Source organism: Giraffa tippelskirchi, chromosome 6 (genome assembly GCF_054371585.1).
Source record: "Giraffa tippelskirchi isolate mGirTip1 chromosome 6, T2T-mGirTip1v1.2.pri, whole genome shotgun sequence".
In the NCBI taxonomy this organism is placed as follows: Eukaryota; Metazoa; Chordata; class Mammalia; order Artiodactyla; family Giraffidae; genus Giraffa; species Giraffa tippelskirchi.
Genome location: NC_137280.1, coordinates 80,021,332 through 80,047,520, shown reverse-complemented (window position 1 = coordinate 80,047,520; position 26,189 = coordinate 80,021,332). Strand labels below are relative to the sequence as shown.

Here is a 26,189-nt window from a genome sequence, read left to right as displayed (position 1 = left end):
AGGCAGCCAGGCCAACTGGGTAGCCACTCACTCGCTCATTCATAGTTAGTTATGTTTCTTTGAGCATCTACAACACGTGGGCAGGGCTTGGGGACCAGGCAGAGGACAGTCATCTCCTCCCAGGTACTCCTGGAAGGGTAGGGAGATGGAAATCCAACAAGGAAAACAGAGAGGGACAAGGTTGCCAGGGAAAGGTGCTCAGAGACCCTGGGAGTGCGTAAGGGACCCCAGGTACCCAAACAGAATCACGCTGAGAAGGGCCAAGTCCAGAGCCATGAACTGTGAGCCATGAATCTAAGTGTAGAGCATGAGCTGGGAACAAGGTTAAGTCAAGAGCAAGACGTGACATCAGCCTGAATGTTATTTCTTTGTGTGTGAAGCTTAGGGTTGTGGTAAGAATTGTGGACACACATCACTTCTGTGGCATTCTTGCCCAAATGAATAACCTCAGTCTAATCAGGTAAAGACATCAGAAAATCCAAACTGAGGGTCATCTACAAAAGAACTCACATTCTACAACAGTGCTGAGATGATAAAAGATGGAGATACACTGAGGACCCATCCGGTTGGCTCAGACTGGAGGACACATGATCCTGGTCCAGAAAGAGGATGTTATGGCACGACATGCTGAAATCAGGATAAGGTCTGTAGATTAATTAAGTCTTGGGTCAATGTTAGTCTATGTTGTTATGTATGTGCTAACGTTTGAAGAAGCTAGGGGAACGGTTTACAAGCATCCTTTGTACTATTTTTTTTTTTATGCTTTGGCCAAGCTGCACACCATGTGAGGTATTAGTTCCCTCACCAGGAATGGAGCCTGCACACCCTGTGATGGAAGTGTGGCGTCTAAACCACTGGACCACCTGGGAAGTTCGTCTCTTTGTACTGCTTTTTAAAAGCAATTTTACTGAGGTATAATTTACATACCATAACATTCACCTATCTTAAGTGTGAAATTCAATGATTTTTGGTAAATTTACCGGCTGTTCAAACTTCACCACAATTCAGTTTTAGAACATTTTCATCATCTGTGTGGATCACAACAAACTGTGGAAAATTCTTCGAGATATGAGAATACTAGACCACCTTACCTGTCTCCTGTATATGGGTCAAGAAGCAGCTGTTAGAACCTTACATGGAACAACTGACTGGTTCAAAAGTGGGAAAGGAGTATGACACAGGTGTATATTGTTAACCTGCTTATTTAACTTCTATTCAGATTACATTGCGAAAAATGCCAGATTGGATGAATCACAAGCAGGAATTAAGATTGCTAGAAGAAATATCAACAACTTCATATATGCAGGTGATATCACTCTAATGGCAGAAAGCAAAGAGGAACTCAAGACCTCTTGATGAGGGTAAAAGAGGAGACAGAAAAAGCTGGCTTAAGCTCAACATTAAAAAAAAAAAAACCCAAAAAACAAAAAAACAAGATCATAGCATCTGGTCCCATAACTTCATGGAAATTAGAAAGGGAAAAAGTAGACGCAGTGATAGATTTTCTTTTCTTGGGCTCCAAAATCACTGTAGATGCTGACTGCAGCCATGAAGTTAAAAGATGCTTGCTCCTTGGAAGAAGAGCTATGACAAACCTAGAAAGGGCATTCAAAAGCGGAGACATCACTTTGCTAACAAAGGTCTATCTAGTCAAAGCTATGGTTTTGCCAGTAGTCACGCATGGATATAAGTATTGGACCATAAAGAAGGCTGAGCACTGATGAACTGATGCTTTCAAATTGTGGTGCTGGAGAAGACTCTTGGGAGTCTCTTGGACAGCAAGGAAATCAGACCAGTTTATCCCAAAGGAAATCAACCTTGAATATTCATTAGAAGGACTGATGCTGAAGCTCCAATACTTTGGCCACCTGATGCAAAGAGCTGACTCACTGGAAAAGACCCTGATGCAGGGGAAGATTGAGGACAAAAATTGAAGAGGGCTGCAGATGATGAGATGATTAGATAGCATCATCGACTCAATGGACTATCCAGGAGATAGTGAAGGACTGGGAAGCTTGACATGCTGCAGTCCATGGGGTTGCAAAGAGTCAGAGAGGACTTAGAGACTGAACAACACCATCCCAGTAATGCTCCGATCCCTAGGCCACCAGTGATCTGTTTTCTCTTTCTATGGATTTGCCTTTTCTGGACATTTTATATAAAGAGAATCGAATGATATGTGTTTTGAGTCTGCCACAATTTTGCATAATGTTTTAGCGGTCTTTGTACTGTTAATATTTTAGTGGGACACTAGGTGAAACTTGAATAAGATTTATAAATGTCTGCTAGAATTGTATCAATGTTAATTTCTGAGTTTACATAGTTGAATTATAATTATATAAGATTTTAACATTAGAGGAAGCTAGGTGATAGGAAACGTGTGCTATTTTTGCAACTCTTTTGGTAAGCAAAATAATTTCAAAATAAATCTTTTTTTTTTAAACTTAAGCTTGGGGTCTGACTCATGCACTGCTTATGCTTGTCTATAGTACTGAGACTGTGGTTTCTTTTCAACAGAATGGTTTGGCTGGCCTTTCCATTTCCAGAGGTCCTTGGTGAGTTCAGTTTCCAGGGTGTTCTTCAGGGGAAAGTAGGGGCTAGTACAGCGGCCTAGGCCTGAGTCACTGAGGCATGGCCTGCAGAGGTCTCAGCTCAGTTCAGGTGCTCAGTCATGTCTGATTCTGTGACCCCACGGACTGCAGTACACCAGACTTCCCTGTCCATCACCAACTCCCAGAGCTTGCTCAAACTCATGTCCATTGAGTTGGTGATGCCATCCAACCATCTCATCCTCTGTTGTCCCCTTCTCCTCCTGCCTTCAATCTTTCACAGCATCAGGGTCTTTTCTAATGAGTCAGTTCTTCCCATCAAGTGGCCAGAGTATTGGAGTTTCAGTCTCAGCATCAGTCCTTCCAATGAATATTCAGGACTGATTTCCTTTAGGATGGACTGGTTGTATCTCCTTGCTCAAGAGTCTTCTCCAATACCACAGTTCAAAAGCATAAATTCTTCGGTGTTCAGCTTTCTTTATGGTCCAACTCTCACATACATACATGACTACTGGAAAAACCATAGCTTTGACCATATGAAACTTTGTTGGCAAAGTATCGTCTCTGCTTTTTAATACACTGTGAAGGTTTGTCACAGCTTTTCTTCCAAGGAGCAAGTGTTTTTTACTTTCATGGCTGCAGTCACCATTTGCTGTGCTTTTGGAGCCCAAGAAAATAAAGTCTCTCAGTGTTTCCATTGTCTCCCTGTCTATTTGCCATGAAGTGATGGACCGGATGACATGATCTTAGTTTTTTCAATGTTGAGTTTGAAGCCAGCTTTTTCATTCTCCTCTTTTGCCCTCATCAAGAGGCTTTTTAGTTCCTCCTTGCTTTCTATTAGAGTGGTGTCATCTGCATATCTGAGGTTATTGATATTCCTCCTGGCAATCTTGATTCCAGCTTGTGCTTCATACAGTCCAGCATTTCTCATGATGTACTCTGCATATAAGTTAAATAAGCAGGGTGACAATATATAGCCTTGGCATATTCCTTTACTGATTTGGAACCAGTCTGTTGTTCTATGTCCATTTCTAACCGTTGCTTCCTGACTTGCATACAGATTTCTCAGGAGGCAGGTCAGGTGGTCTGGTATTTCCATCCCTTTAAGAATTTTCCATAGTTTGTTGCGATCCACACAGTCAAAGGCTTTAGCACAATGAAGCAGAAGTAGATATTTTTCTGGAATTCTCTTGCTTTTTCAATGATCCAACAGATTTGGCAATTTGATCTCTGGTTCCTCTGCCTTTTCTAAATCCAGCTTGAACATGTGGAAGTTCTCCATTCACGTACTGTTGAAGCCTCACTTGGGGAATTTTGAGCATTACTTTGCTAGTATGTGAGATGAGTGCAATTGTGCGGTAGTTTGAACATTCTTTGGCATTGCCTGTCGGATTGGAATGAAAACTGACCTTTTTTTCCCAGTTGTAGCCACTGCTGAGTTTTCCAAATTTGCTGGCATATTGAGCTCAGCACTTAAATAGCATCATTTTTTAGGATTTGAAATAGCTCAGCTGGAATTCCATCACCTCCACTAGCTTTGTTCTTAGGATGCTTCCAAGATCCACTTAACTTCACATTCCAGGATGGCTGCTCTAGGTGAGTCATACCATCATGGTTATCTGGATCATTAAGATCTCTTTTGTATAGTTCTTCTGTGTATTCTTGCCACCTCTTAGCATCTTCTGCTTCTGTTAGGTCCATATTGTTTCTATCCTTTATTGTGCCCATCTCTGCATGAAACGTTCCCTTGGTATCTCAAATTTTCTTGAAGAGATTTCTAGTCTTTCTATTATTTTCCTCTATAGTTTTGCACCAATCACTTAGGAAGGTTGTCTTATCTTTCTTTGCTCTTCTTTAGAATTCTGCATTCAGATGGGTGTATCTTTTGTTTTCTCCTTTGCCTTTAGCTTCTCTTTTTTTTCTGAGTTATTTGTAAGGCCTCCTCAGACAACTATTTTGCCCTTTTGCGTTTCTTTTTCTTGGGGGTGCTTTTGATCACTGCCTCCTGTATAATGTCACGAACCTCCATCCATAGTGCTTTTGGCAGTCTATCTATCAGATCTAATCCCTGGAATCTATTTGTCACTTCCACTGTATAATATTAAGAGATTTGATTTAGGTTATACTTGAAGGGCCTAGTGGTTTCTCCTACTTTATTCAATTTGAGTCTTATTTTTGCAATAAGGAGTTCATGATCTGAGCCACAATCAGCTCCTTGTCTAGTTTTTACCAACTGTATAGAGCTTCTCCATCTTTGGCTGCAAAGAATATAATCCATCTGATTTCAGTATTGACCATCTGGTGATATCCATGTGTAGAGTCGTCTCTTGTGTTGTTGGAAGAGGGTGTTTGCTATGACCAGTGAGTTCTCTTGGCAAAACTCTGTTAGCCTTTGCCCTACTTCATTTTGTAATCCAAGGCCAAACTTGCCTGTTACTCCAGGTATCTCCTTACTTCCTACTTTTGCATTCCAGTCCCCTATTATAAAAAGGACATTTTTTTTTTTTAGGACATCTTTTTAGTTAGTTCTAGAAGGTCTTGTAGATCTTCATAGAACTGTTCAGCTTCTTCAGCATTAGTGGTTGGGGCATAGACTTGGATTACTATGACATTGAATGGTTTGCCTTGGAAATGAACAGAAATCATCTGTCATTTTCGAGATTGTGCTTGAGACTAGTGTTTAAATAATTTTAACTTGGAACTATTTCAGCATGAAATAAAGAGGGCCTTTACACTAATAAATAATGAAAAAGCCAGAAATTAAACCACTTGCTATTTCTATTTATCATTGATTTTTGGCAGTTATATGACATTCATAAAGATTATGAAGATTTTAAGTAACTGAAATGTTCATCAATTGAGAACTGATTCAATACACAATGCATTTTTTTCATATTAAAGAAAATGAAGCAGTTAGATCTATATGCACTGATGTGGTATAATCTCCAAATATTGGGGGAGAAGTGTATCATGGTCTGTGTTTCTTTTCTGGATAATCTATTGTTTCCTATATTCTTGGTCTCAAATTTTAAGTATACGTTTTCTGATTCAGTTCTAGCAAACAGCCTTGACATTGCAAGCTTTTGTAAAAAGTAATTTGGATAGTTAAGGAATAGTTGATGCAGATGCAAAAATGAAACAGAATCCTGTAGTCATTTAGGGGACACCACAAGTGTTAAAATGAAGACAGGAAACATTCACAAAAGTGTAAGTCCTAATTGCTTACAAATGAAACCATGAGAGCATCTTGCGAAAGTATCTGCAAGTCTGTTCTAAGATTTCTGGACTTCAAAGGTGTAAAGGTTTCTTTGGGGATTTTAACATTTAATTTTTGAAACATTCTATGCTAATTTGTCATGTAACTCTCTTTTGTGGATATAAGTAAGGTAGGAATTCTTTTGTTTGGCAGAAAGCCCTAGAAATGTATTTTTTTTCCCCCTTTAGGGCTAAAGGTGGGAAGATCCCCTGGGGAGGGCATGGCAACCCACTGCAGTATTCATGCCTGGAGAATCCCATGGACAGAGGAGCTACAGTCCATAGGGTCGCAAAGAGTCAGACACGACTGAAGCACAGGGCTAAAGGTAAATTAATAGATCAGTGACCGATAGATAATATATTTAAAACTATGTGTAGGAGAGATTTTTGGAGGGTCGGACAAGGCATATATGATGCTAATAACTGTCTTAAAAAGGTACATGTGAAGGAATATGCTTCTATCTGCATGAAGTCTCTCTGGGACTGTACATGTAGGCAACAGAAACCTCTGGATGAGGCCTGGGGCACTGGGTCAAGGTGGCAGGGAGATGCAGTTTTCACCTTATACCCTTCTGTACTATTTCGGCTTTTTAAAAGCCAAGTACATATTTATTTAGAAAAATAATTTAAGATGATTTCTAAGTACAAGAGAAAGGGGATAAAAGGAAAAAAAACATTTATATACAATTTCATAACAAGCCAACAAGATAGATAAGTTATTCTTATTTCATAGAGAGGGAAACTAAGGCTCAGAGAGATTAAAAAACTTGCTCAGAATCATAAAGCTAGAAGTTGAATACAGGTAAATCTGAATCCAAAATGAAGTTTCTTTCAGTTTTGTACTCTTAAAACATAACTTAGAATATAATTATGATCAAACTGCAAAAAGTATTTAACAGAAATTTAAAGATCCTTAGTTGCAACACCATCAACTGATTCGTTTCTTATGCTGCATAAGAAATGGCAATAGAAAATGAGAAGGTATAGTTTTTCTGAGGCTATAAAAATTTTGAAATTAAACTTCAAAAACTTCCCAAGGCCTCTACAAAGATCCTGGTAACAACTTGGATTTAAAAAATACAATATTCCTACTACTTCTCTTTCAAAAAATTAAAAAAAGAACATAGTGAAGGCACAAGTTTTCAGCACTCAGTGCTGTAAGTCAGACTACAAAGTAACTAAGAGGACCTGGCAAATTTTGAGAATCCCTTTCACTGTGGAAACTTTGTATTCCTATAATGTAACAATGTAATCTACAAACTTTATCTTGTGTCTTCTTAAAGAAATTAGTCAATGCTCAAGTCTTCCTCACCGGGAGGCATCAAGAGTTCACTTGGAGCGAGGCTACCTGCTTACAGCGCCTGGCTCTGTGGATGAGGGCTACTACAATTGCCTCCCCAGTTCCCGTCTCTCCTATTTTATCTGTGTCATTTCTAGTCTAACAGTGGGCCCCATTTCTAGAACAGATGCAAATATCTGCTCATAAGCAGCAAAGCTCCAGGTTTAATGGTGGCTGTACCTGTTGAAAAATGACAAATGATCAGAATTTTCACATAAAGCTTTCCTCGTGTAAAACAGGGATCATTGCTGCAAGTGAGACAGCTTTTAGAGACCTTTCTAAGGGCTGTATGAGTTCCTACCTGGACCTGGGACCCCTGTTTCTTGATGAAGATGACCATGGGTGGACATGAGGGAGAGGCAGTGGCGCCTGATGGACCCAAGCATGGAACAGACCAGTCCTAAAACCTCAGGAGTGTGGGGCCTTTCCTGGTCTGAAGGATGCCTGAGCAAGGCCTTCCTGTTACCAATACTAGGAAGGACTTTTATGGATCAGTCCATCTTTCCATACAAGGAAGGAAGAAACACACATTGCTGGGTGACACGATATGCCAGGCACCTTCACAGATCTGTTTCTCACAGCCCCGTGTGGCTACTGTAACTTCCATTCCCCTGCTGAGAACTGAGGCTGCAAGAGGCTAAGTGACTTACCCAGGCAGGAAGGGGCTGGCCTGGGATTCACACCTCAGTTGCCTGACTACATATTTCAATGTGTGGATCCCATCAGTCCATGGCACCGAGGAGATGCGCCTTGGGTGTTTCAGTTAACTTAGCTGGTCAAGTAGTCAGAAGGTCAATAAAATTCAAATTGTTTCAACCAAAGCTTATCAGTGTTCCTGGACAGGAACCTAAATACTATTTTCTGCTGCTGTGACCTTTTTGGTCTGTCCTAGAATGCACATGAATACTTCTGTTGAAGAGGATTCCAGCCCAGCTTAGAGAGTGGGAGCCTGAGTTGCAACTTGTGTTTATACTCACTCAACAAAAAATGCCAGAAGAGAAAGGGGGAAGAGAGAACACTTAAATCGTGGGATGAGTCAGCCTGTCACCCCACACCAGGAGTATCTGCCCTGCTGGGAGAGTGACAGGAGTCTACGACTCTGAGGCTTCTTCAGTAAGCTGCAATCTTCTGTATCCCTTGTCAGCATGTCACTGGGATTTGAGAGGTTTTTCCAAATGTAATATGAGCGATACTTTTTTTGCCTTTATAAACTACCCCTACCCTCTAAGATACACCTTCCCTATGTTATAGTTATGATATGTGTGTGACCAGAAGCAAAATCCTGGAAAACTCTCTTTTTGGGGACATAAGAAAAATGAAATCATTTGTAAATCCACAAACAATAAATGCTGGAGAGGGTGTGGAAAGAAGGGAACCCACCTACACTGTTGGTGGGAATGTATATTGGAACAGTCTCTATGGAGAACAGTATGGAGGTTCCTTAAAAAACTAAAAATAGAGCTACCATATGACCCTCCTAGGCATATATCCAGAGAAAAACATGATCCGAAAAGATACAGGCATCCCAATGTTCACTGCAGCACTGTTTAAAGTAGCCAAGACATGGAAGCAACCTAAATGTCCATCAACAGAGGAATGGATAAAGAAGATGTGGTACATACATACAATGGAATATTACTCAGACATTAAAAAGAATAATGTCATTTGCAGCAACATGGATGGACCAAGAGTGTCACACTGAGTGAAGTAAATCAGAGAATGAGAAATATCATATCTGTTTTATGTGGAATCTATGAAGACATGATACAAATGAACTTGCTTACAAAACCGACTCACAGACTTTGAGAAGGAGTTTATGGTTGCTGGGAGAAGGATGGGGGGAAGGGATAGCTACAGAATTTTGGATGGAAATGTGCACACTGGCATATTTAAAATGGATAACCAGCAAGGACCTACTGTACTAGCACAATGTTACATGCCAGCCTGGATGTGGAGGGGAGTTTGGGGGAGAATGGATACAGGTATATGTATGGCTGAGTCCCTTTGCTATTTGCCTGAAACTATCACAACACTGTTTGTTAATTGACTATACCCCAATACAAAATAAAAGGTTAAAAAAGAATGAAATCACTTGCACCTTGATTTCTGAATGATTCTTCATTGTCCGTGTGTGTAAGCTGTTCTTGTTTCAGTCACGTGTGGCAGTGTGCTTGTGTGGAGGTTATGAAGAAAGAAGCCTTTTGGAGGAAGGGTCAGGGTGGGCCCACCTCTGGCCAAGCACCCAACCCCTCCCTGAGCGTTGGTGGCAGCCTGAAGGGGCAGGCGCCCCCTTGAGGCAGAGGGCAGTGGTGCCTTAGCTTCCCCAGTCAGGATGAGAAAGACCACCTGACACCTTCCCCAAAAAGAACTTTCATGAAAAACTTACAAGGTATGACCTTAAAAAAATGAAAACAAGAGTAAAGGAGTTGAATAATTTTAACAGATTTACTAGATTTCTTCTCCGTTTTCTGAAGCCTCATTAAAGAATGGCCAGGCTGTTGCTGCCAATATAGCACACCCATCCTGGGCATTTTTTCATCATGTGGGTTTGCCATTACCCTATCTATACTCAGGCCAAACTCAGGTTCAGCTGCTGCCCTAGCTCCTGATACCTACATCTGCTTTTAGTGTGTGTGTCAGTGTTAGTTGCTCAGTCGTGTCTGACTCTTTGCGACCCCATGAACTATAGCCTGCTGGGCTTCCCTGCCATGGAATTCTCCAGGCAAGAATACTGGAGTGGACTGCCATTCCCTTCTCCAGAGGATCTTCCCAAGCCAGGGATCAAACCCTGGTCTCCTGCATTGCAGGCAGATTTTTTACCGTTTGAGCTACAGGGAAGTCCTACCTGCTTTTAGACTGCTCAGTAAAGCAAGTATTTTCCCAACTGGTCAGTAAAGAAAGTATTTCCCCAAGACAATTTCAAAACTTCTCTTTGAGCAGTACTGTTGAGGGGGCATTAATACACTGATAAAGCTCTGCTGTACTGAGTAAATTCTTCCTAGAGGTCTCCTTACTTATATGGCGCTTCTAGAATCTTCCCCACATTACTGACTCAACTGTTTTCGTCCCATTTCTTATCAGCTAGCTGTTTCTAAGCTAGTAATGCTAATTTAACTTATATGCAGGGTACATCATGAGAAATGTTGGGCTGGAGGAAGCACAAGATGGTATCAGGATTGCTGGGAGAAATATCAATAACCTCAGATATGCAGATGACACCACCCTTATGGCAGAAAGTGAAGAAGAACTAAAGAGCCTCTTGATGAAAGTGAAAGAGGAGAGTGAAAAAATTGGCTTAAAGTTCAACATTCAGAAAACAAAGATCATGGCATCCGGTCCCATCACTTCATGGCAAATAGATGGGGAAACAGTGGAAACAGTGGCTGATTTTATTTTTTTGGGCTTCAAAATCACTGCAGATGGTGACTGCAGCCATGAAATTAAAAGACACTTTGGAAAGAAAGTTATGACCAACTAGACAGCATATTAAAAAGCAGAGACATTATTTTGTCAACAAAGGTCCGTCTAGTCAAGGCTATGGTTTTTCCAGTAGTCCTTTATGGATGTAAGAGTTGGACTATAAAAAATGCTGAGTGCCAAAGAATTGGTGCTTTTTAACTGTGGTGTTGGAGAAGACTCTTGAGAGTCCCCTAGACTGCAAGGAGATCCAACCAGTCCATCCTAAAGGAGATCAGTCCCGGGTGTTCATTGGAAGGACTGATGTTGAAGCTGAAACTCCAATACTTTGGCCACCTGATGTGAAGAGCTGACTCATTGGAAAAGACCCTGATGCCGGGAAAGATTGAGGGCAGGAGGAGAAGGGGACGACAGAGGATGAGATGCTTGGATGGCATCACCGACTTGATGGACATGGGTTTGGGTAAAGTCCGGGAGTTGGTGATGGACAGGGAGGCCTGGCGTGCTGCAATTCATGGGGTCACAAAGAGTCGGACACGACTGAGCGACTGAACTGAACTGAGTGTTCTATACCGCAACTTAAGCTCCTTTCTTTAGTGACCTCATTATTTTAACTTCAGGAGCCAGGCTGCATCTAATTCACACCTTCTAAAATGCACAAACTTTTTCATGCTCTCCCCATTGAAAAGCCCAAGCTCCGTGCAGAGCATCACCATCTGGCTTGAGAAAGCCTCTCTCATCAATTCTGCTTGTGTCTCAAATCCAGGCCCATCACACTTTTCAGCCTTTCTTACTTTGCACACATGGGTCCAGTGGTCATCATGCCCTGTAGTCTGCCTTCCACTTGGCAAGCTTCTCTAAGTGACAAAAACAGAAAAAGGGTTAGCCCACAGATGCCGGACACAGACTGTCTGCACTGGTCTAGCTGCAACTGCATACTAACATTTTAACCTTGGCAAGTTATTGGATTTCTCTAAGCTTGTTTCCTCATCTGTAAAATGGGGTTAATAACAGGATTGTTGCAAGGTTTAAATAAGTTAACATACACAAAATATTTAAAAGAGTGCCTGTCACATAGTGAGCACTATAGGTTAGCTATTGTCATTGTGTTATTATGGATTAACAGGGGGTCAGCAGCTAGGAACAATGACCCGGGGTTGCCAGGGTCTCATTTCTGACTTTGCCACTTAATAGGTGAGTGATCTTGGCCACTTGACCTCTATGCTGCCGTTTCTTAAAGAGAAAAATTTCTAAGAGAAAAAAGAGCTATACTTTCTTTCACTGGATGCTGCCAGGATGAAAATTATAATGCATCTAAACCATTCAGCATGGTATTCGGCACGTCCTGTGATCTGAACTGCTAGCTATTGTTAAGTCTTCTCCTGTCCGGATTCACAGCAGAGATCTAGAATGACAGTTTCTATTTCAACTGGATTCTCTGTATAGTTTGTTGCCATTAAGTTCTATTCTTAAACTGTCTTGATAAGGAATTTAGAATAACCAAATAATTTGGTAGAGAAAAAGTCAAGGAACCCTCAGGATTTTTTTTCTCAACTACTAAAAAGTTTAAAGTTACAACCCAGCTGGCCAAAGAGAAATCAGATTTAATTTCTTCAGGACTGAAGTTGTTGGGTTGGATCAAGTAAGCTGCATTTCTGTTGGAGGCTCTTTGGACCAAATTCTTACCAACTTTTGGTCTATTATAAACACTAAGGCTTGAAATAAAATACTCTTGAAAAATACTATGTGTGTGTGTATGAAAAACAAAACCACCCACACCTCACACATTACAAAAGTTTGTCCAAGAACAGTTTAAAAACTCTGAAATGCCACATTTATTCCATATTAATCTCTGATCACTCAATAATTTTTTAAACAGTAAACAAGAAATTATTCAATTTCATATTGTTTTAATTCATAAAGCTGATTTCTTAGTTGATAGCACCCTGCCCATAAAGAATAAGCAATTGCATTTTGATGCTAATTCTAACTCTGGTTCTAAGTAATAGATCCCATGCTTTAAAAAAAAGCACTGAGACCATGAATAACTGAGACGTAAAAAATTGATGATGTCAGTTAAATCTCAAAGCCACAATACAGCAGGTTCAAATTTCAATGGATGATGAAAAATCTCCTTTAAGATTAATGGACAGCCATATCCTACTAATTCACTCATTTTATTTCTTAGCTTTTGTAAAAATTTTATATTTGGCCAAAATAGCACTACTTTTTTTTAGTCCTACTCTCTGCTAGAACTTGAAATAATGTGAAAAGGGTGAAGGTACAGTAATAAAACAGTAACACTGGGATTAAACAGTCCTACATCTTCCAACTGTTGATGAGGGAAGATAATTCACCATAAATGGGAAACAGAGGAGAGGGAAGAGTTCATTTGATGTCCACTGGATAAAGGTAGGTGGGGAGAAACTATACTATTGATTTATGAAAATACTAAGTGAAAACCATTTTGTAGGTATTGAGGAAAATGTCAAAGCAACAGAGCCCATTCTAGAGGGTAAGGTGAAACACACTCAACAAACACACTCTAGTATTTAGAGTTAGCTAGAAATATCAGGAGGACCACTGAACCAGTGAATCTCAATGAACAAAAAAGATTCAATGAATAATCTGTGCAGCTGTTAAAAATCTTTTACCTCCATATATGCACTTAACATCAGAGCCCTCAAACACATGAAGCAAAACCAGGCACAATCAAAGGGAGAAATAAACAATTCAACAATATTCAATGGAGACTTTAATGCCTTACTTTTGATAATTGACAGAACTAGATAGAAGATGAAGAAGGAAACAGAAGATTTGAATAAAACTGTTTACCAACCAGACCTAACAGACATCTATAGAGCACTCCACCCAGGAACAGCAAAACATACATTCTTCTCAACTGTATATGGAACATTCTACAGGACAGACCGTATGTTAGGTTAGAAAACAAGCCTCAATAAACTTAAAATGATTGAAATCATACAAAATATGTTCTCCAACCACAATGGAAAGAAGTTAGAACTCTACAACAGAAGGAAATTTGGGGAATTACTAAGTATGTGGGATTTAAACAACATATTCCTAAATAGCCAATGGGTCAAAAGAAAAACCATAATGGAAACTAGAAAATATTCTTAAGATGAATGATATAAAACCAAACCATACCAAAACTTATGGATGGGTGAAACTGGGCTTCAGAGAAATTTATAGCTAAAATGTTTATATTAAAATAGAAAGACTTGAAATCAATAACATAATCTTCACTTTAAGAAAAAATTAAACCCAAAGTAAGCAGAAAGGAGAAAATAAAGATGTGAGTGAAAATTAATAAAATAGAGTAGAAAAATAGACAAAGCAATAAAACCAAAAGTTGGTTCCTTGAAAAGATCAAAATTTACAAACCTTTAGCTAGGCATAACTAGCTAAAGCATGCATAAATGTTAAGTGCATATGCTTTTGACCAGGCAAAAAAGAACTCGAGTTACTAAAATGAGAAATGAAAGAGGAGACATTGCTATCAACATTGAAGAAATAAAAAGGATTATAAGGCAATCTTATGGACAACTCTATGCCAGGTAATCAGATAACCTAGGTGAAATGGACAAATTCCTACAGAGACACAAATTACTGAAACTGCCTTAACTAGAAATAGAACACCTGAATAGGCCTAAAAGAGAGCATATCAGTAATCAAAAAACTTCCCACAAAGGAAAGACCATGACCAGGTGGCTTTACCAGTGAATTCTACCAGTTAAGAATTAACACCATTGGAAGAATTAGTATAGTGAAAATGAGTATACTACCCAAAGCAATCTATAGATTCAATGCAATCCCTATCAAGCTACCAATGGTATTTTTCACAGAACTAGAACAAATCATTTCACAATTTGTATGGAAATATAAGAAACCTCAAATAGCCAAAGCCATCTTGAGAAAGAAGAATGGAACTGGAGGAATCAACCTGCCTGACTTCAGGCTCTACTACAAAGCCACAGTCATCAAGACAGTATGGTACTGGCACAAAGATAGAAATATAGATCAATGGAACAAAATAGAAAGCCCAGAGAGAAACCCACGCACCTATGGACACCTTATCTTCGTCAAAGGAGGCAAGAATATACAATGGAGAAAAGACAATCTCTTTAATAAGTGGTGCTGGGAAAACTGGTCAACCACTTGGCAAAGAATGAAACTAGAACACTTTCTAACACCATACACAAAAATAAACTCAAAATGGATTAAAGATCTAAACGTAAGACCAAAAACTATAAAACTCCTTGAGGAAAACATAGGCAAAACACTCTCTGACATAAATCACAGCAGGATCCTCCATGACCCACCTCCCAGAATGTTGGAAATAAGGGCAAAAATAAACAAATGGGACCTAATTAAAATAAAAGCTTTTGCACAACAAAGGAAACTATAAGCAAGGTGAAAAGACAGCCTTCAGAATGGGAGAAAATAATAGCAAACGAAGCAACAGACAAACAATTAATCTCAAAAATATACAAGCAACTCCTGCAGCTGAATTCCAGAAAAATAAACGACCCAATCAAAAAATGGGCCAAAGAACTAAACAGACATTTCTCCAAAGAAGACATACAGATGGCTAACAAACACATGAAAAGATGCTCAACATCACTCATTATTAGAGAAATGCAAATCAAAACCACAATGAGGTACCATTTCACACCAGTCAGAATGGCTGCTATCCAAAAGTCTACAAGCAATAAATGCTGGAGAGGGTGTGGAGAAAAGGGAACCCTCTTACACTGCTGGTGGGAATGCAAACTAGTACAGCCACTATGGAGAACATAGTGGGAACAGAACTTAAAAAAAACTGGGAATAGAACTGCCATATGACCCAGCAATCCCACTGCTGGGCATACACACTGAGGAAACCAGAATTGAAAGAGACGTGTATACCCCAATGTTCATCGCAGCACTGTTTACAATAGCCAGGACATGGAAGCAACCTAGATGTCCATCAGCAGACGAATGGATAAGGAAGCTGTGGTACATATACACAATGGAATATTACTCAGCCATTAAAAAAAAATACATTTGAATCGGTTCTATTGAGATGGATGAAACTGGAGCCCATTATACAGAGTGAAGTAAGCCAAAAAGAAAAACACCAATACAGTATACTACTGCATATATATGGAATTTGAAAAATGGCAATGATAACCCTATATGCGAGACAGAATGAGAGACACAAATGCATAGAACAGTCTTATGGACTCTGAGGGAGAAGGTGAGGATGGGACGTTCTGGGAGAATAGCACTGAAACATGTATATTATCATATGTGAAACAGAACACCATTCCATGTTTGATGCATGAGACAAATGCTCAGGGCTGGGGCAATGGGATGACCCAGAGGGATGGGATCGGGAGGGAGGTGGGAGGGGGATCCAAGAGGGGGAACGCATGTAAACCCATGGCTGATTCATGTCAATGTATGGCAAAAACTACTACAATATTGTAAAGTAATTAGCCCCCAACTAAAAGAAATAAATTTATTTAAAAAAAAAAAGAATTAACACCAATTCTTTTCAAATGCTTTCAAAAAACAAAAAAGAAGGAAACACTTCGTAATTAAGGCTAGCATCACACTGATACCAAGTCAGAGAAAGACATCACAAGAAAATTACAGATCAATAGCCCTCAGTGAATGTAGACACAAAAATCCTCAGCAAAATACTAGCAACTTGAATCCTGAAACTTATAAAAACATAATCCCATTACGACCAACTGGGATTTATCTCAGGAATGTAAGGTTGGTTCAACATATGAAAATCAATTAATATAATATGCCATATTAATAGAATAAAAGACAAAAACCACACAGTCATCTTAACAGGCATAGAAAAAGTAAACTTGTTTATGATAAAAACATTCAACAAGCTAGAAGCAACAGGGAACTTTTCAACCTGATAGAAGGACATCAACGAAAATCCCATGGCTAACATCATACTCAATGGTGACAGGGTGAAAGCTTTTCCCTTAAGATCAGGAACAAAACGTGGATGTCTGCTTGTACCACTTCTACTCAACATTCCGATAATGAAGCCTCTAGCCAAGAGCAATTAAACAAGAAAATGAAATAAAAGGCAGCCTGACTGGAAATGAAGAAGTAAAACAATCTCTCTTTGAAGATGATACAATCTTGTACATAGAAAATTCTAAGGCATCCACTGAAAAACTATTAGCGCTAGTAAATGAGTTTAGCAAGGTTGCAAGAATAAATGTTGCTAAGATGACTCTACTACCTGAAAATGACTTACAAATTCAAGGTAATCCCTATCAACACCCCAGGTAGTTTTTTTTGGGGGGGGCAGATATTAAAAACTGTTGTAAATTTATATGAAAATGCAAGGAAATGCAATGTTCTGAAAAGCCAAAACAATCTTGGGAAAAAAGAAAACCAAGTTGGAGGACTCACACTTCCCAATTTCTAACTTACTACAAAGTAACAATAATCAATACCATGTGATCCTGGCACAAGGACAGACATAGGGACCAATAAAATAGAACTCAGAGTCCAGAAATAAATTCATATATTATGCTTAACTGACTTTTGACAAGAGTGCCTAGACTATTCATCTGCGAAAAAAGAATAAGCTCTTCAACAAATGGTACTGGGACAATAAATATCCAACATGCAAAAAAAAAAAAGTTGGACCTCTACCTCACATCATATATATATTAACTCAAAAAGGATGAGAGAACTAAATATAAGAGCTAAAACTATAACACTCTTGGAAGTCTCTGTGACCTTGAATTAGGCAATGGTTTCTTAGATATGACTCCCAAAACACAAACCAAACAAAAAATAGACTGGAGTTCCCCACAGAAAACCCCCAAAAGAAAAAAACTTGTACTTCAAAAGATACTATCAAGAAAGTGAATAGAGTATTTACATGAGAAAAATGTCTGCAAATCATATATTTGATAAGGGCCTGTGCTTAGTCACTCAGTCGTGTCTGACTCTTTCTGACCCCATGGACTGTAGCCTGCCAGGCTCCTCTGTCCATGGGATTCTCCAGGCAAGAATACTGGAGTGGGTTGCCATGCCCTCCTCCAGGGGATCTTCCCAACCCAGGGATGGAACCCAGTCTCCCACATGGCAGGTGGATTCTTTACCAACTGAGCCACCAGGGAAGCCTGATAAGGGCCTAGGATCTGGCTTTTATAAAGAACTCTTAGAATGCAATAACAAAAAGACAAATAATTCAATCAAAAATGGGCAAAGGACTTGAACAGACATTTCTCCAAAGAAGATATTCAAGCAGCCAACAGGCACATGAGAGATGTTTAATGTCCTTAGAATTTTTCCTGCGTGCGTGCTCAGTCGCTTCAGTTGTCTCCGACTCTGAGACCCTACGGACTGCAGCCTGCTAGGCTCCTCTGTTCGTGGGACTCTCTAGTATTCTTGCCAGGGAGAAAAATGCAAATCAAAGTCACAACGAGGTGTCACTGCAAACCCAACAGACATGGCAAAATTTTTTAGAAAAACGAAAATGTGCACTGGTGAGGATGCAGAGAAACTGGAAACACCTGTATATTGCTGGCAGATAAGTGGAACTGTGCAGCTGCCTGGAGATCAGTCTGGTTGTTTTTCAACAAGTTAAACTTAGAGTTAACATATACTCCAGCAATTCTACTCCTAGGGATATATCCATGAAAATTAAAGATACATTCACACGAAAATTTGAGTACACATATTCATACAACCATTCATAAAAGACAGAATGTGGAAAACAACCCACAACATCCATCAGTGGATGGATGAACAAAATGCAGTATCTATCTAGCTATCTATCTATCCACACAATGAAATGGGGCTTTTTTGGTGGCCCTGCTTGCAATGCAGGAACGCCAGGTTTCATCCTGGAGAAGGAAATGGCAACCCACTCCAGTACTCTTGCCTGGACAATTCCATGGACAGAGGAGCCTGGCAGGCTATAGTCCACCGGGTCGCAAAGTGTTGGACATGACTGAGCAACTAACACTTTCACACAATGGAATATTATTCAGTTACAAAAAAGAACAAAATATTGATACCCACTCCAGTACTCTTGTCTGGAAAATCCCATGGATGGAGGAGCCTGGTAGGCTGCAGTCCATGGGGTCGCCAAGAGTCGGACACGACTGAGTGACTTCACTTTCACTTTTCACTTTCATGCATTGGAGAAGGAAATGGCAACCCACTCCAGTGTTCTTGCCTAGAGAATCCCAGGGCGGCGGAGCCTGCTGGGCTGCAATCTAAGGGATCGCACAGAGTCGGACACGACTGAGGTGACTTAGCAGCAGCAGCAGCAAATGGGTGAACTTTGAAACACTGCAGGAAGTGACAGAACCCAAACACAAAAGGCCACATATTGAATGATTCTATTTATACAAAATGTCTAGAACAGGCAAATCCTTAGAGACAGAGTAGATTAATGGTTTCTGGCTGGCAGGGGTGAAAGGGTATGAGGCTTCTTTCTGGGATGATAAAAATGTTCTGGAATTAAGACAGTTGTGATGGTTGTACAACTTTGTGAATATGCTAAAAAACCACTGAAATAGCTTACCTTTAAAAGTGTAAATTTCATGGTATGTGAATTATATCTTAATGAAAAAAAGAATCTTCAGCCCCCTACTGATGTAAGTATGACTGCTCTAGTGGGCCTGTTACTAATGGGAATACTCTCAACTGAGGTATGTTGAGGGGAAAGGTTGGGAACTGACTGCTCAAAACATCTACCCATACTGATAATCCCTTCAAGTTTATCATATTGAGTCATATAACAAAATATTTCAACAGCTTCCTTACAAATAATGCAAAAAAGTTACATTTACACAGGTAAAATTATTCTCATCCAACTTTAGAATTTACTGTTTCTAAAAGAATTCAGGAGTTCCCTGGTGGTCCAATGGTTAAGAATTTGCCAGCCAAAACAGGGGACACAAGTTTGATCCCTGATGCAGGAAGATTCCACATGCTGCAGAGCAACTAAGCCGTGGGCCACAGCTACTGAGCCTGAGATCTAGAGCCTGGGCTCTGCATCAAGAGAAACCAAGCAACGATGAGTCCCTGCTCACCACGACCAGAGAAAGCCAGCGTGCAGCAACAGAGATTCAGCACAGCACACCCTCCCCTGCACAGAATACTGCATACACCAGGTAAAAAAAAATCTTGGACAGATTTATTACTAAACAGCATGGATTTCAGAAAATTTTTTGTACACTCCTTTCATCTCACCAAATATTTATTGAGCACTTACTATGTGCAAAGCACTATACTAGGTGCTAGATATACAGTGGGAAGAAACACAGTTGAATGTCCCTGTGGCTGTGGAGCTGACAAGCTGGAGGAGGCAGATCAATCATAAATAAAGGAATAAGAAAGTATCAGAGAGTGAATGGCGATCTTGAAGAAAATAAAATGGAATAACTCATTTCAGGGCCCGAGGGGGCATCGCTACACAGTATGTCCCCACACTTGAGTCCTATCTGGAAACTGCAGGAAAAATAAAAATATCAAATGTAAAATATCAAACGTAAAATATCAATGTAAAAATATCAAAAGAAATAGCATCGCTGTTCCTCCCCTGGAGAGTATGAGCACGTTCTGTCTCTGAAACATACACAAATGAAATGGGTATGTGATCTCCCAATCAGCCTTCCAAACACAAGTGGTTGAATAATACTTGACGACACAGCTTTTTAATTTTATTATTTATTTATTTTAATACAAAGCTTTGGCATTAGCAATTTTATGAAAAAATAAAATGTACTAAAAATAAATGCTTGTGTGGCATGATTGGTAAATGATGCACAAAAATAGGTTCTTTTTTCCTTCAAGGCAATCAGTCAGAAAGCAGTGTTTTTCCTTCTTCAAAACCATTCTACCCTATGGAATAAAAGGAGAAAAAGAGAGGTCAAGAATTAGTTAAAGGGTATTTGTCAAATTTTTAAAATAGAAAGTAATTCTAACTGAATGGTGGGCTGGGTTGTCCCCAAGTATTTCCCAGAGTAGTTTGGTTAAGCCAGTAAGCCATCAGCATTTCCTGAACTCAGCAGCTTCAGATCTGAGGTTAAGTGGCTCAGTCACTTAAAAGTGTGTTAGTACTTCCAAAAGGAAGGCAGGGGAAAGTACAGGTTAATAGCATTTTGTTTAAAAAATGTGGGGACAATTATACAATTTACAACTTTTCCTGGTTTGAATGCATGTTCTAAATGGCCCTGAGATCTGTAGCTGCTGTCTTTAAAATAAACATGTCTTTATTTATTTTGAAATAAGATTTGAGGAGTATGGACTCCCAGGGATATAAGGCTTCCTTACAGGAACTCCCAGATTTTATGCGCGTGTATTTTGTGTGTGTCTCCCCCTAAACCAGGTGCCTGAAGGTACCTGACATCTGAAGTTTCCTCCATTACCTTCAGGCTAATGTTGTCCCTCTGTGGCCTGGCAGTGTGGGACTGCTCTAGCTTCCTCAACCCTTCTCGAGTCTGGTTCATTGCTCTGGTTTCTCTGTAATGTATCTTCAGTTCGGCTCTCTTTTCTACCTGTTGAGTTCCAGATCCACACTCTGGATCCAAATCACTTACTCTCTGGTCATCATACAGCTCTCCAGCATTTCCTGTTTTATCTCTTCCCCATCGTCCTGACCTTCTTCTTCAGCTCCGTATTTTTACCTAACCCACCTTCTTGCTTCCAGTCTCTACCATGCCAAAGCAATTTCTCAGTCATTAGCAATTTTATTTTTACTGAAAAGCCTTAGACATCACCTGTTGGTTACAAAAAAAAAAAAAAACACAACAGTCCAAATTCCATAGTCTGCCTACTTCCACCATCAACTACAGAAGACACATCAAACCACACAACTCCTTGAACCTACCCTGCTTTTTCCTCCCCTTTGTTTTAATTATGCCTGGCCTGGTTTCTAAGTCACTTCCTGCAGGAAGCCTTTTCGCCTCCCTCAGGGGAGGAGCGGGAGATCCTCCGCGTCTGTGTGGTACTCATGCCACACTGCCCTGGCCGCAGGTACAGCACTGAGTACAGAGCCCTGAGTGCTGCAGCCTGTTACCCCAGGGCTCCTGCAGGGCAAGCCTGGTGCCTCAAGCACTGGGGAGATGGTGCCTCATGAATGGAAGGGTTAGGGTTAGGGTCATTCACAGAAACTGTGAATGAGGCTCTACACTTGCTTATTACAGTTCATATTTAATACAACACATTGCTTTTATAATATTTCCTCAGTAGGCATAGGGACTTTAAATGGGTGAGTCAAGATTTTTAAACTTACTTTTTTGCTGCCTTTCTAAGTAATTATGGGGCTTCCCTGGTGGTTCAGACAGTAAGGAATCTGCCTGCAATGCAGGAGACCCAGGTTCAATCCCAGGTTGGGAAGATACCCTGGAGAAGGGAATGGCAACTCACTCCAGTATGCTTGTGTGGAGAATTCCATGGACAGAGGAGCCAGGTGGGCTACGGTATATGGAGTCGCAAAGAGTTGGACACAACTGAATGACTGACACATGTAAGTAATTAAAAAAAACCCGATGAAGCCAAACATTAAAGGCACTTCTGAAAAATAAAAAGACCGACAAAGACAAGACAGAAGCCCAATCAAAGGTTCTGCTGCTTTAATCTTTTTTTGTCACTAAGTTTTTAGAAAACCAAATTTATCTTTTTCAACCAAATTTCAATCTTTTTCAATATTATTTGGAACCCTTAAATGGCCCTCTGGAGTAGTCAAAAAAGAGCAGTGTAAAGAGTTGGACCAGAAGTACTGGCTGGAATCCCAGGCCCTTCATCCTATGGCATCTCTTAGAGGTCACTCAGCCCCTGTGGGCCTCAGGTTACTTCTTTGTGTATGTATCTCGGGCTCACTGTGGCTAAAAGGAGAACTAAATGCTAAAAGAAAGAAGAGTACTCATGGTCAAGCTGGGGACAAGTATTTGCTGACATTCCTACAAAAAAAGCTGTCTCAGTAAAATAAACAATCAGATATGTGTGCCAGTGTGAGCAAGTTATTAGGCTGAGGACTTTCCAGATGGTTAAGAATGTGCCTGCCAAGAATGTAAAGTGAATCCACAACCTTGGCATCAAAGGAATGTGGTGCTGTTGTTTAGTCACTAAGTCGTGTCCAACTCCTTGCAACCCCATGGCCTGCAGCACACCAGGCTTCTCTGTCCTTTACCATCTCCCAGAGCTTGCTCATACTCATGTCCACTGAGTCGGTGATGCCATCCAACTATCTCATCCTCTATTGTCCCCTTCTCCTCCTGCCCTCAATCCTTCCCAGCAACAGGGTCTTTTCCAATGTAAAAAATGTAGATCTCAGGTGATGCTGGGAAGAGCAAAATAAAAGAATTAAAAAAGAAAGAAAGAATCTGCGTGCCAATGCAGGGGACACGGGTTTGATTCCCGGCCTGGGAAGATTCCATGTGCAACTAAGTCTGTGCACCTCAACTACTGAGCCTGTGCTCTAGAGCCTGGGATCCACAACTACTGAAGCCTGGGCACCCTAAAGCCTATGCTCTGCCACAAGAAAAGCCACTGCAAGAAGTAGCCTGTGTACCACAGTCAGAGTAGCCCCCACTTGCTGCAACTAGAGAAAGCCTGCACACAGTAACCAAGACCTAGCACAGTCAAAAAAAAAAAAAAAAAGCTATCAGGTTGAGAACCAAAAATTCTAAATTCTTCAGCTCAGTGTTTCTCAAATTGCAGGCTGCAACCTAGCAACAAATTGTAAAATCAATGCAGGAGTTCGTGACCCATATTAACAACAAGAAACCACAGAGAAGAAAAGATCTGTATGTAGGAAGAAAAATACTGTATGTAATAAGGAAAACTGTGGAACTTCTGTTTCAGTCATACATGTGGGAGTACTGGGTCACAAAAGAAAATGTGTTTCTAACAGTAGGAGATGATTTTAAAAAGTTTTAAAAACATTGTTTGACCCTAAAGATTCTATAAGGGGTAGCCAGCTGAGACCCAGACCCCTCTCCTTGGGTTTTGATCTCTCCTAGGAAGGGATCATTCAGGACAGACAATTCAAGAGGAACTCTGGGAACTAGGAGTCTTAGAACTTCTATCTGACTCAAGATCTGCCTCCGAACAGCTCCTGCCTTGTAGTTTCTGTCTGAATAAGCAACTCCTGGCAAGCTCACAAGCTTTTAAGACAGCTCATTTTCACGGAGGGACAATTCTTAATGGCAGGAAGTTCTTACATTAAATGGAAACCTACCTCCCTGTAGATGTCTCCAGAGCTACATAGGAAGTATTACCCTCTGTAAGCACTGGTTAGTCACCATGGGACTATTACAAGTATTAACTGGGGGCAATGTGGGTAATAACAGTCCCACAAAGGAGTAAGATCTTGGTAGGCACACAATAAACAGTAGCTATCCTCACCTTTGAAAGTCCTCCAAATACTTGAGAACACCTCTTTCATCACCTCAGTCTCCTCTTTTCTAAGGTAAATATCCCCAAAGTATGAAATGATTAAGTTTTCAGATTCTTTTATATTGAAATGTGTCAATGTTCCTCTTAAAGAGCTTGAGCAAAACAATTCAGAAATACTGAAATACTCTTCAGCTCAGTTCAGTCGCTCAGTCATGTCCGACTCTTTGCGATCCCATGAATAGCAGCATGCCAGGCCTCCCTGTCCATCACCAACTCCTGGAGTTTTCCCAAGCTCATGTCCATCGAGTCAGTGATGCCATCCAGCCATCTCATCCTCTGTTGTTCCCCTCTCCTCCTGCCCCCAATCCTCTTAGTAGAGAGTAAAACAGAAACAGCAATTCCTTTGACCTGGCCTATATATTTCTACCACTACAACTCAGAGGAGGACAGACAGCTCAAAAAGAACACTGAAGCCCAATGGACTTGCTGCAGAGCTAGGACTTCTTGGTCTTCAATCATGCTACAGGATTTCAAATTGCTCCAGTTCTTTCATCAAGTCAAGCACATCAGATTCATTTCCTCCTGCCGAAACTGTCTGAATTGTAAATGCTAGTCTATACCCCTCTGCAAATCTCAGAACATGATTTCTATGCATCAGAATCTAGGAACTAAGAAAGAGCTATAGAGAATACCTAGCTGAACTGCCCAGTCAACTCAAACTCTCTCCTACATCATCCACATCTTATAACTTACTCCTCAAATAAAAACATTTCAAATAAATATTTACTTTTCTTATGTTGAGGGAAAAATAGATTTATGTAAACGTAAGCTGGTAAACGTTGAGATTTAACAAGGTTTACTTAAATAACAAAACGTAGTAGAAAACATACTTTGGGAATTGAAGTTGAATATAACTTGTTGTTCAGTCACTCAGTTGTGTCTGACTTTTGCAACCCATGGACTGCAGCACGGCAGGCTTCCCTGTCCTTCACTATCTCCCGGAGCTTGCTCAAATTCATGTCCGTTGAGTCGATGATGCCATCCAACCGTCTCATCCTGTCCCCTCCTTCTCCTCCTGTCCTCAGTCTTTCCTAGCATCAGGATCTTTTCCAATGAATTTGTTCTTCCTATCAGGTGACCAAAGTATTTGAGATTTAGCTTCAGTATCAGTCCTTCCAATAAATATTCAGGGTTGATTTCCCTTTAGGATTGACTGGTTTGATCTCCTTGCAGTCCAAGGGACTCTCAAGAGCCTTCTCCAGCATCACAGTTCGAAAGCATCAATTCTTCGGTGCTGAGCCTTCATGGTCCAACTCTTACATCTGTACATGACTACTGGAAAAACCATAGCTTTAACTATATGGGACCTTTGTTGGCAAAGTGATGTATGCTTTTTAACATGCTGTCTAGGTTTGTCATAGCTTTCCTTCCAAGTAGCAAGCATTTTTTAATTTCACGGCTGCAGTCACTGTCTCCAGTGATTTTGGAGCCAAAGAAAATGAAGTCTGTCACTGTTTCCAATTTTTCCCTATCTATTTGCCATGCAGTGATGGGACCAGATGCCACAGTCTTAGTTTTTTGAATGTTGAGTTTTAAGCTAGTTTTTTCACTCTCCTCTTTCACTTTCATTAAGAGGCTCTTTAGTTTTTCTTTGCTTTCTGCCATTAGAGTGGTATCATCTGCATATCTGAGGCTGTTGATATTTCTCCCAAAAATCTTGATTCCAGCTTGTGATTCATCCAGCCTGGCATTTCCTATAATGTACTCTGCATAGAAGTCAAATAAGCAAGGTGACAATATACAGCCTTCATGTACTCCTTTCCCAATTTGAACCAGTTCATCGTTTCATTTCCAGTTCTAACTGTTGCTTCTTGACCTGCATACAGGTTTCTCAGGAGGCAGGTAAGGTGGTCTGGTATTCCCATCTCTTTAAGAATTTTTTACAGTTTGTTGTGATCCACACAGTCAAAAGGCTTTAGTGTAGTCAATGAAGCATAAGTTTTTCTGGAATTCCCTTGTTTCTTCTATGATCCAATGGATGTTGGCAATTTGATCTCCGGTTCCTTTGCCTTTTCTAAATCCAACTTGTACATCTGCAAGTTCTCGGTTCATGTACTGTTGAAGTCTATCTTGAAGGATTTGGAGCTTACTAGCCTGTGAAATGAGTGCAGTTGTGTGGTAGTCTGAACATTTTTTGGCATTGCCTTTCTTTGGGATTGGAATGA

At 40.3% G+C, this 26,189-nt stretch overlaps 1 protein-coding gene across 3 annotated transcripts in view; it reads right to left on the bottom strand.

Annotated features, from left to right (window-relative positions):
- The window catches only part of RNF130 (ring finger protein 130), a 189,167-nt gene that overhangs the window by 22,343 nt on the left and 140,635 nt on the right, over positions 1–26,189 (bottom strand). For 2 of the 3 annotated variants that reach the window (XM_081497598.1, XM_081497599.1), the window contains one exon: positions 20,277–20,466. The exons of the other annotated variant lie outside the window; for it this stretch is intronic. In XM_081497598.1, the coding sequence (XP_081353724.1) occupies positions 20,451–20,466 (16 nt within the window). In that variant the 3' untranslated portion in view covers positions 20,277–20,450. Of the gene's footprint in view, positions 1–20,276; positions 20,467–26,189 lie in introns of those variants that run through there. 3 annotated transcript variants of the gene reach the window in all.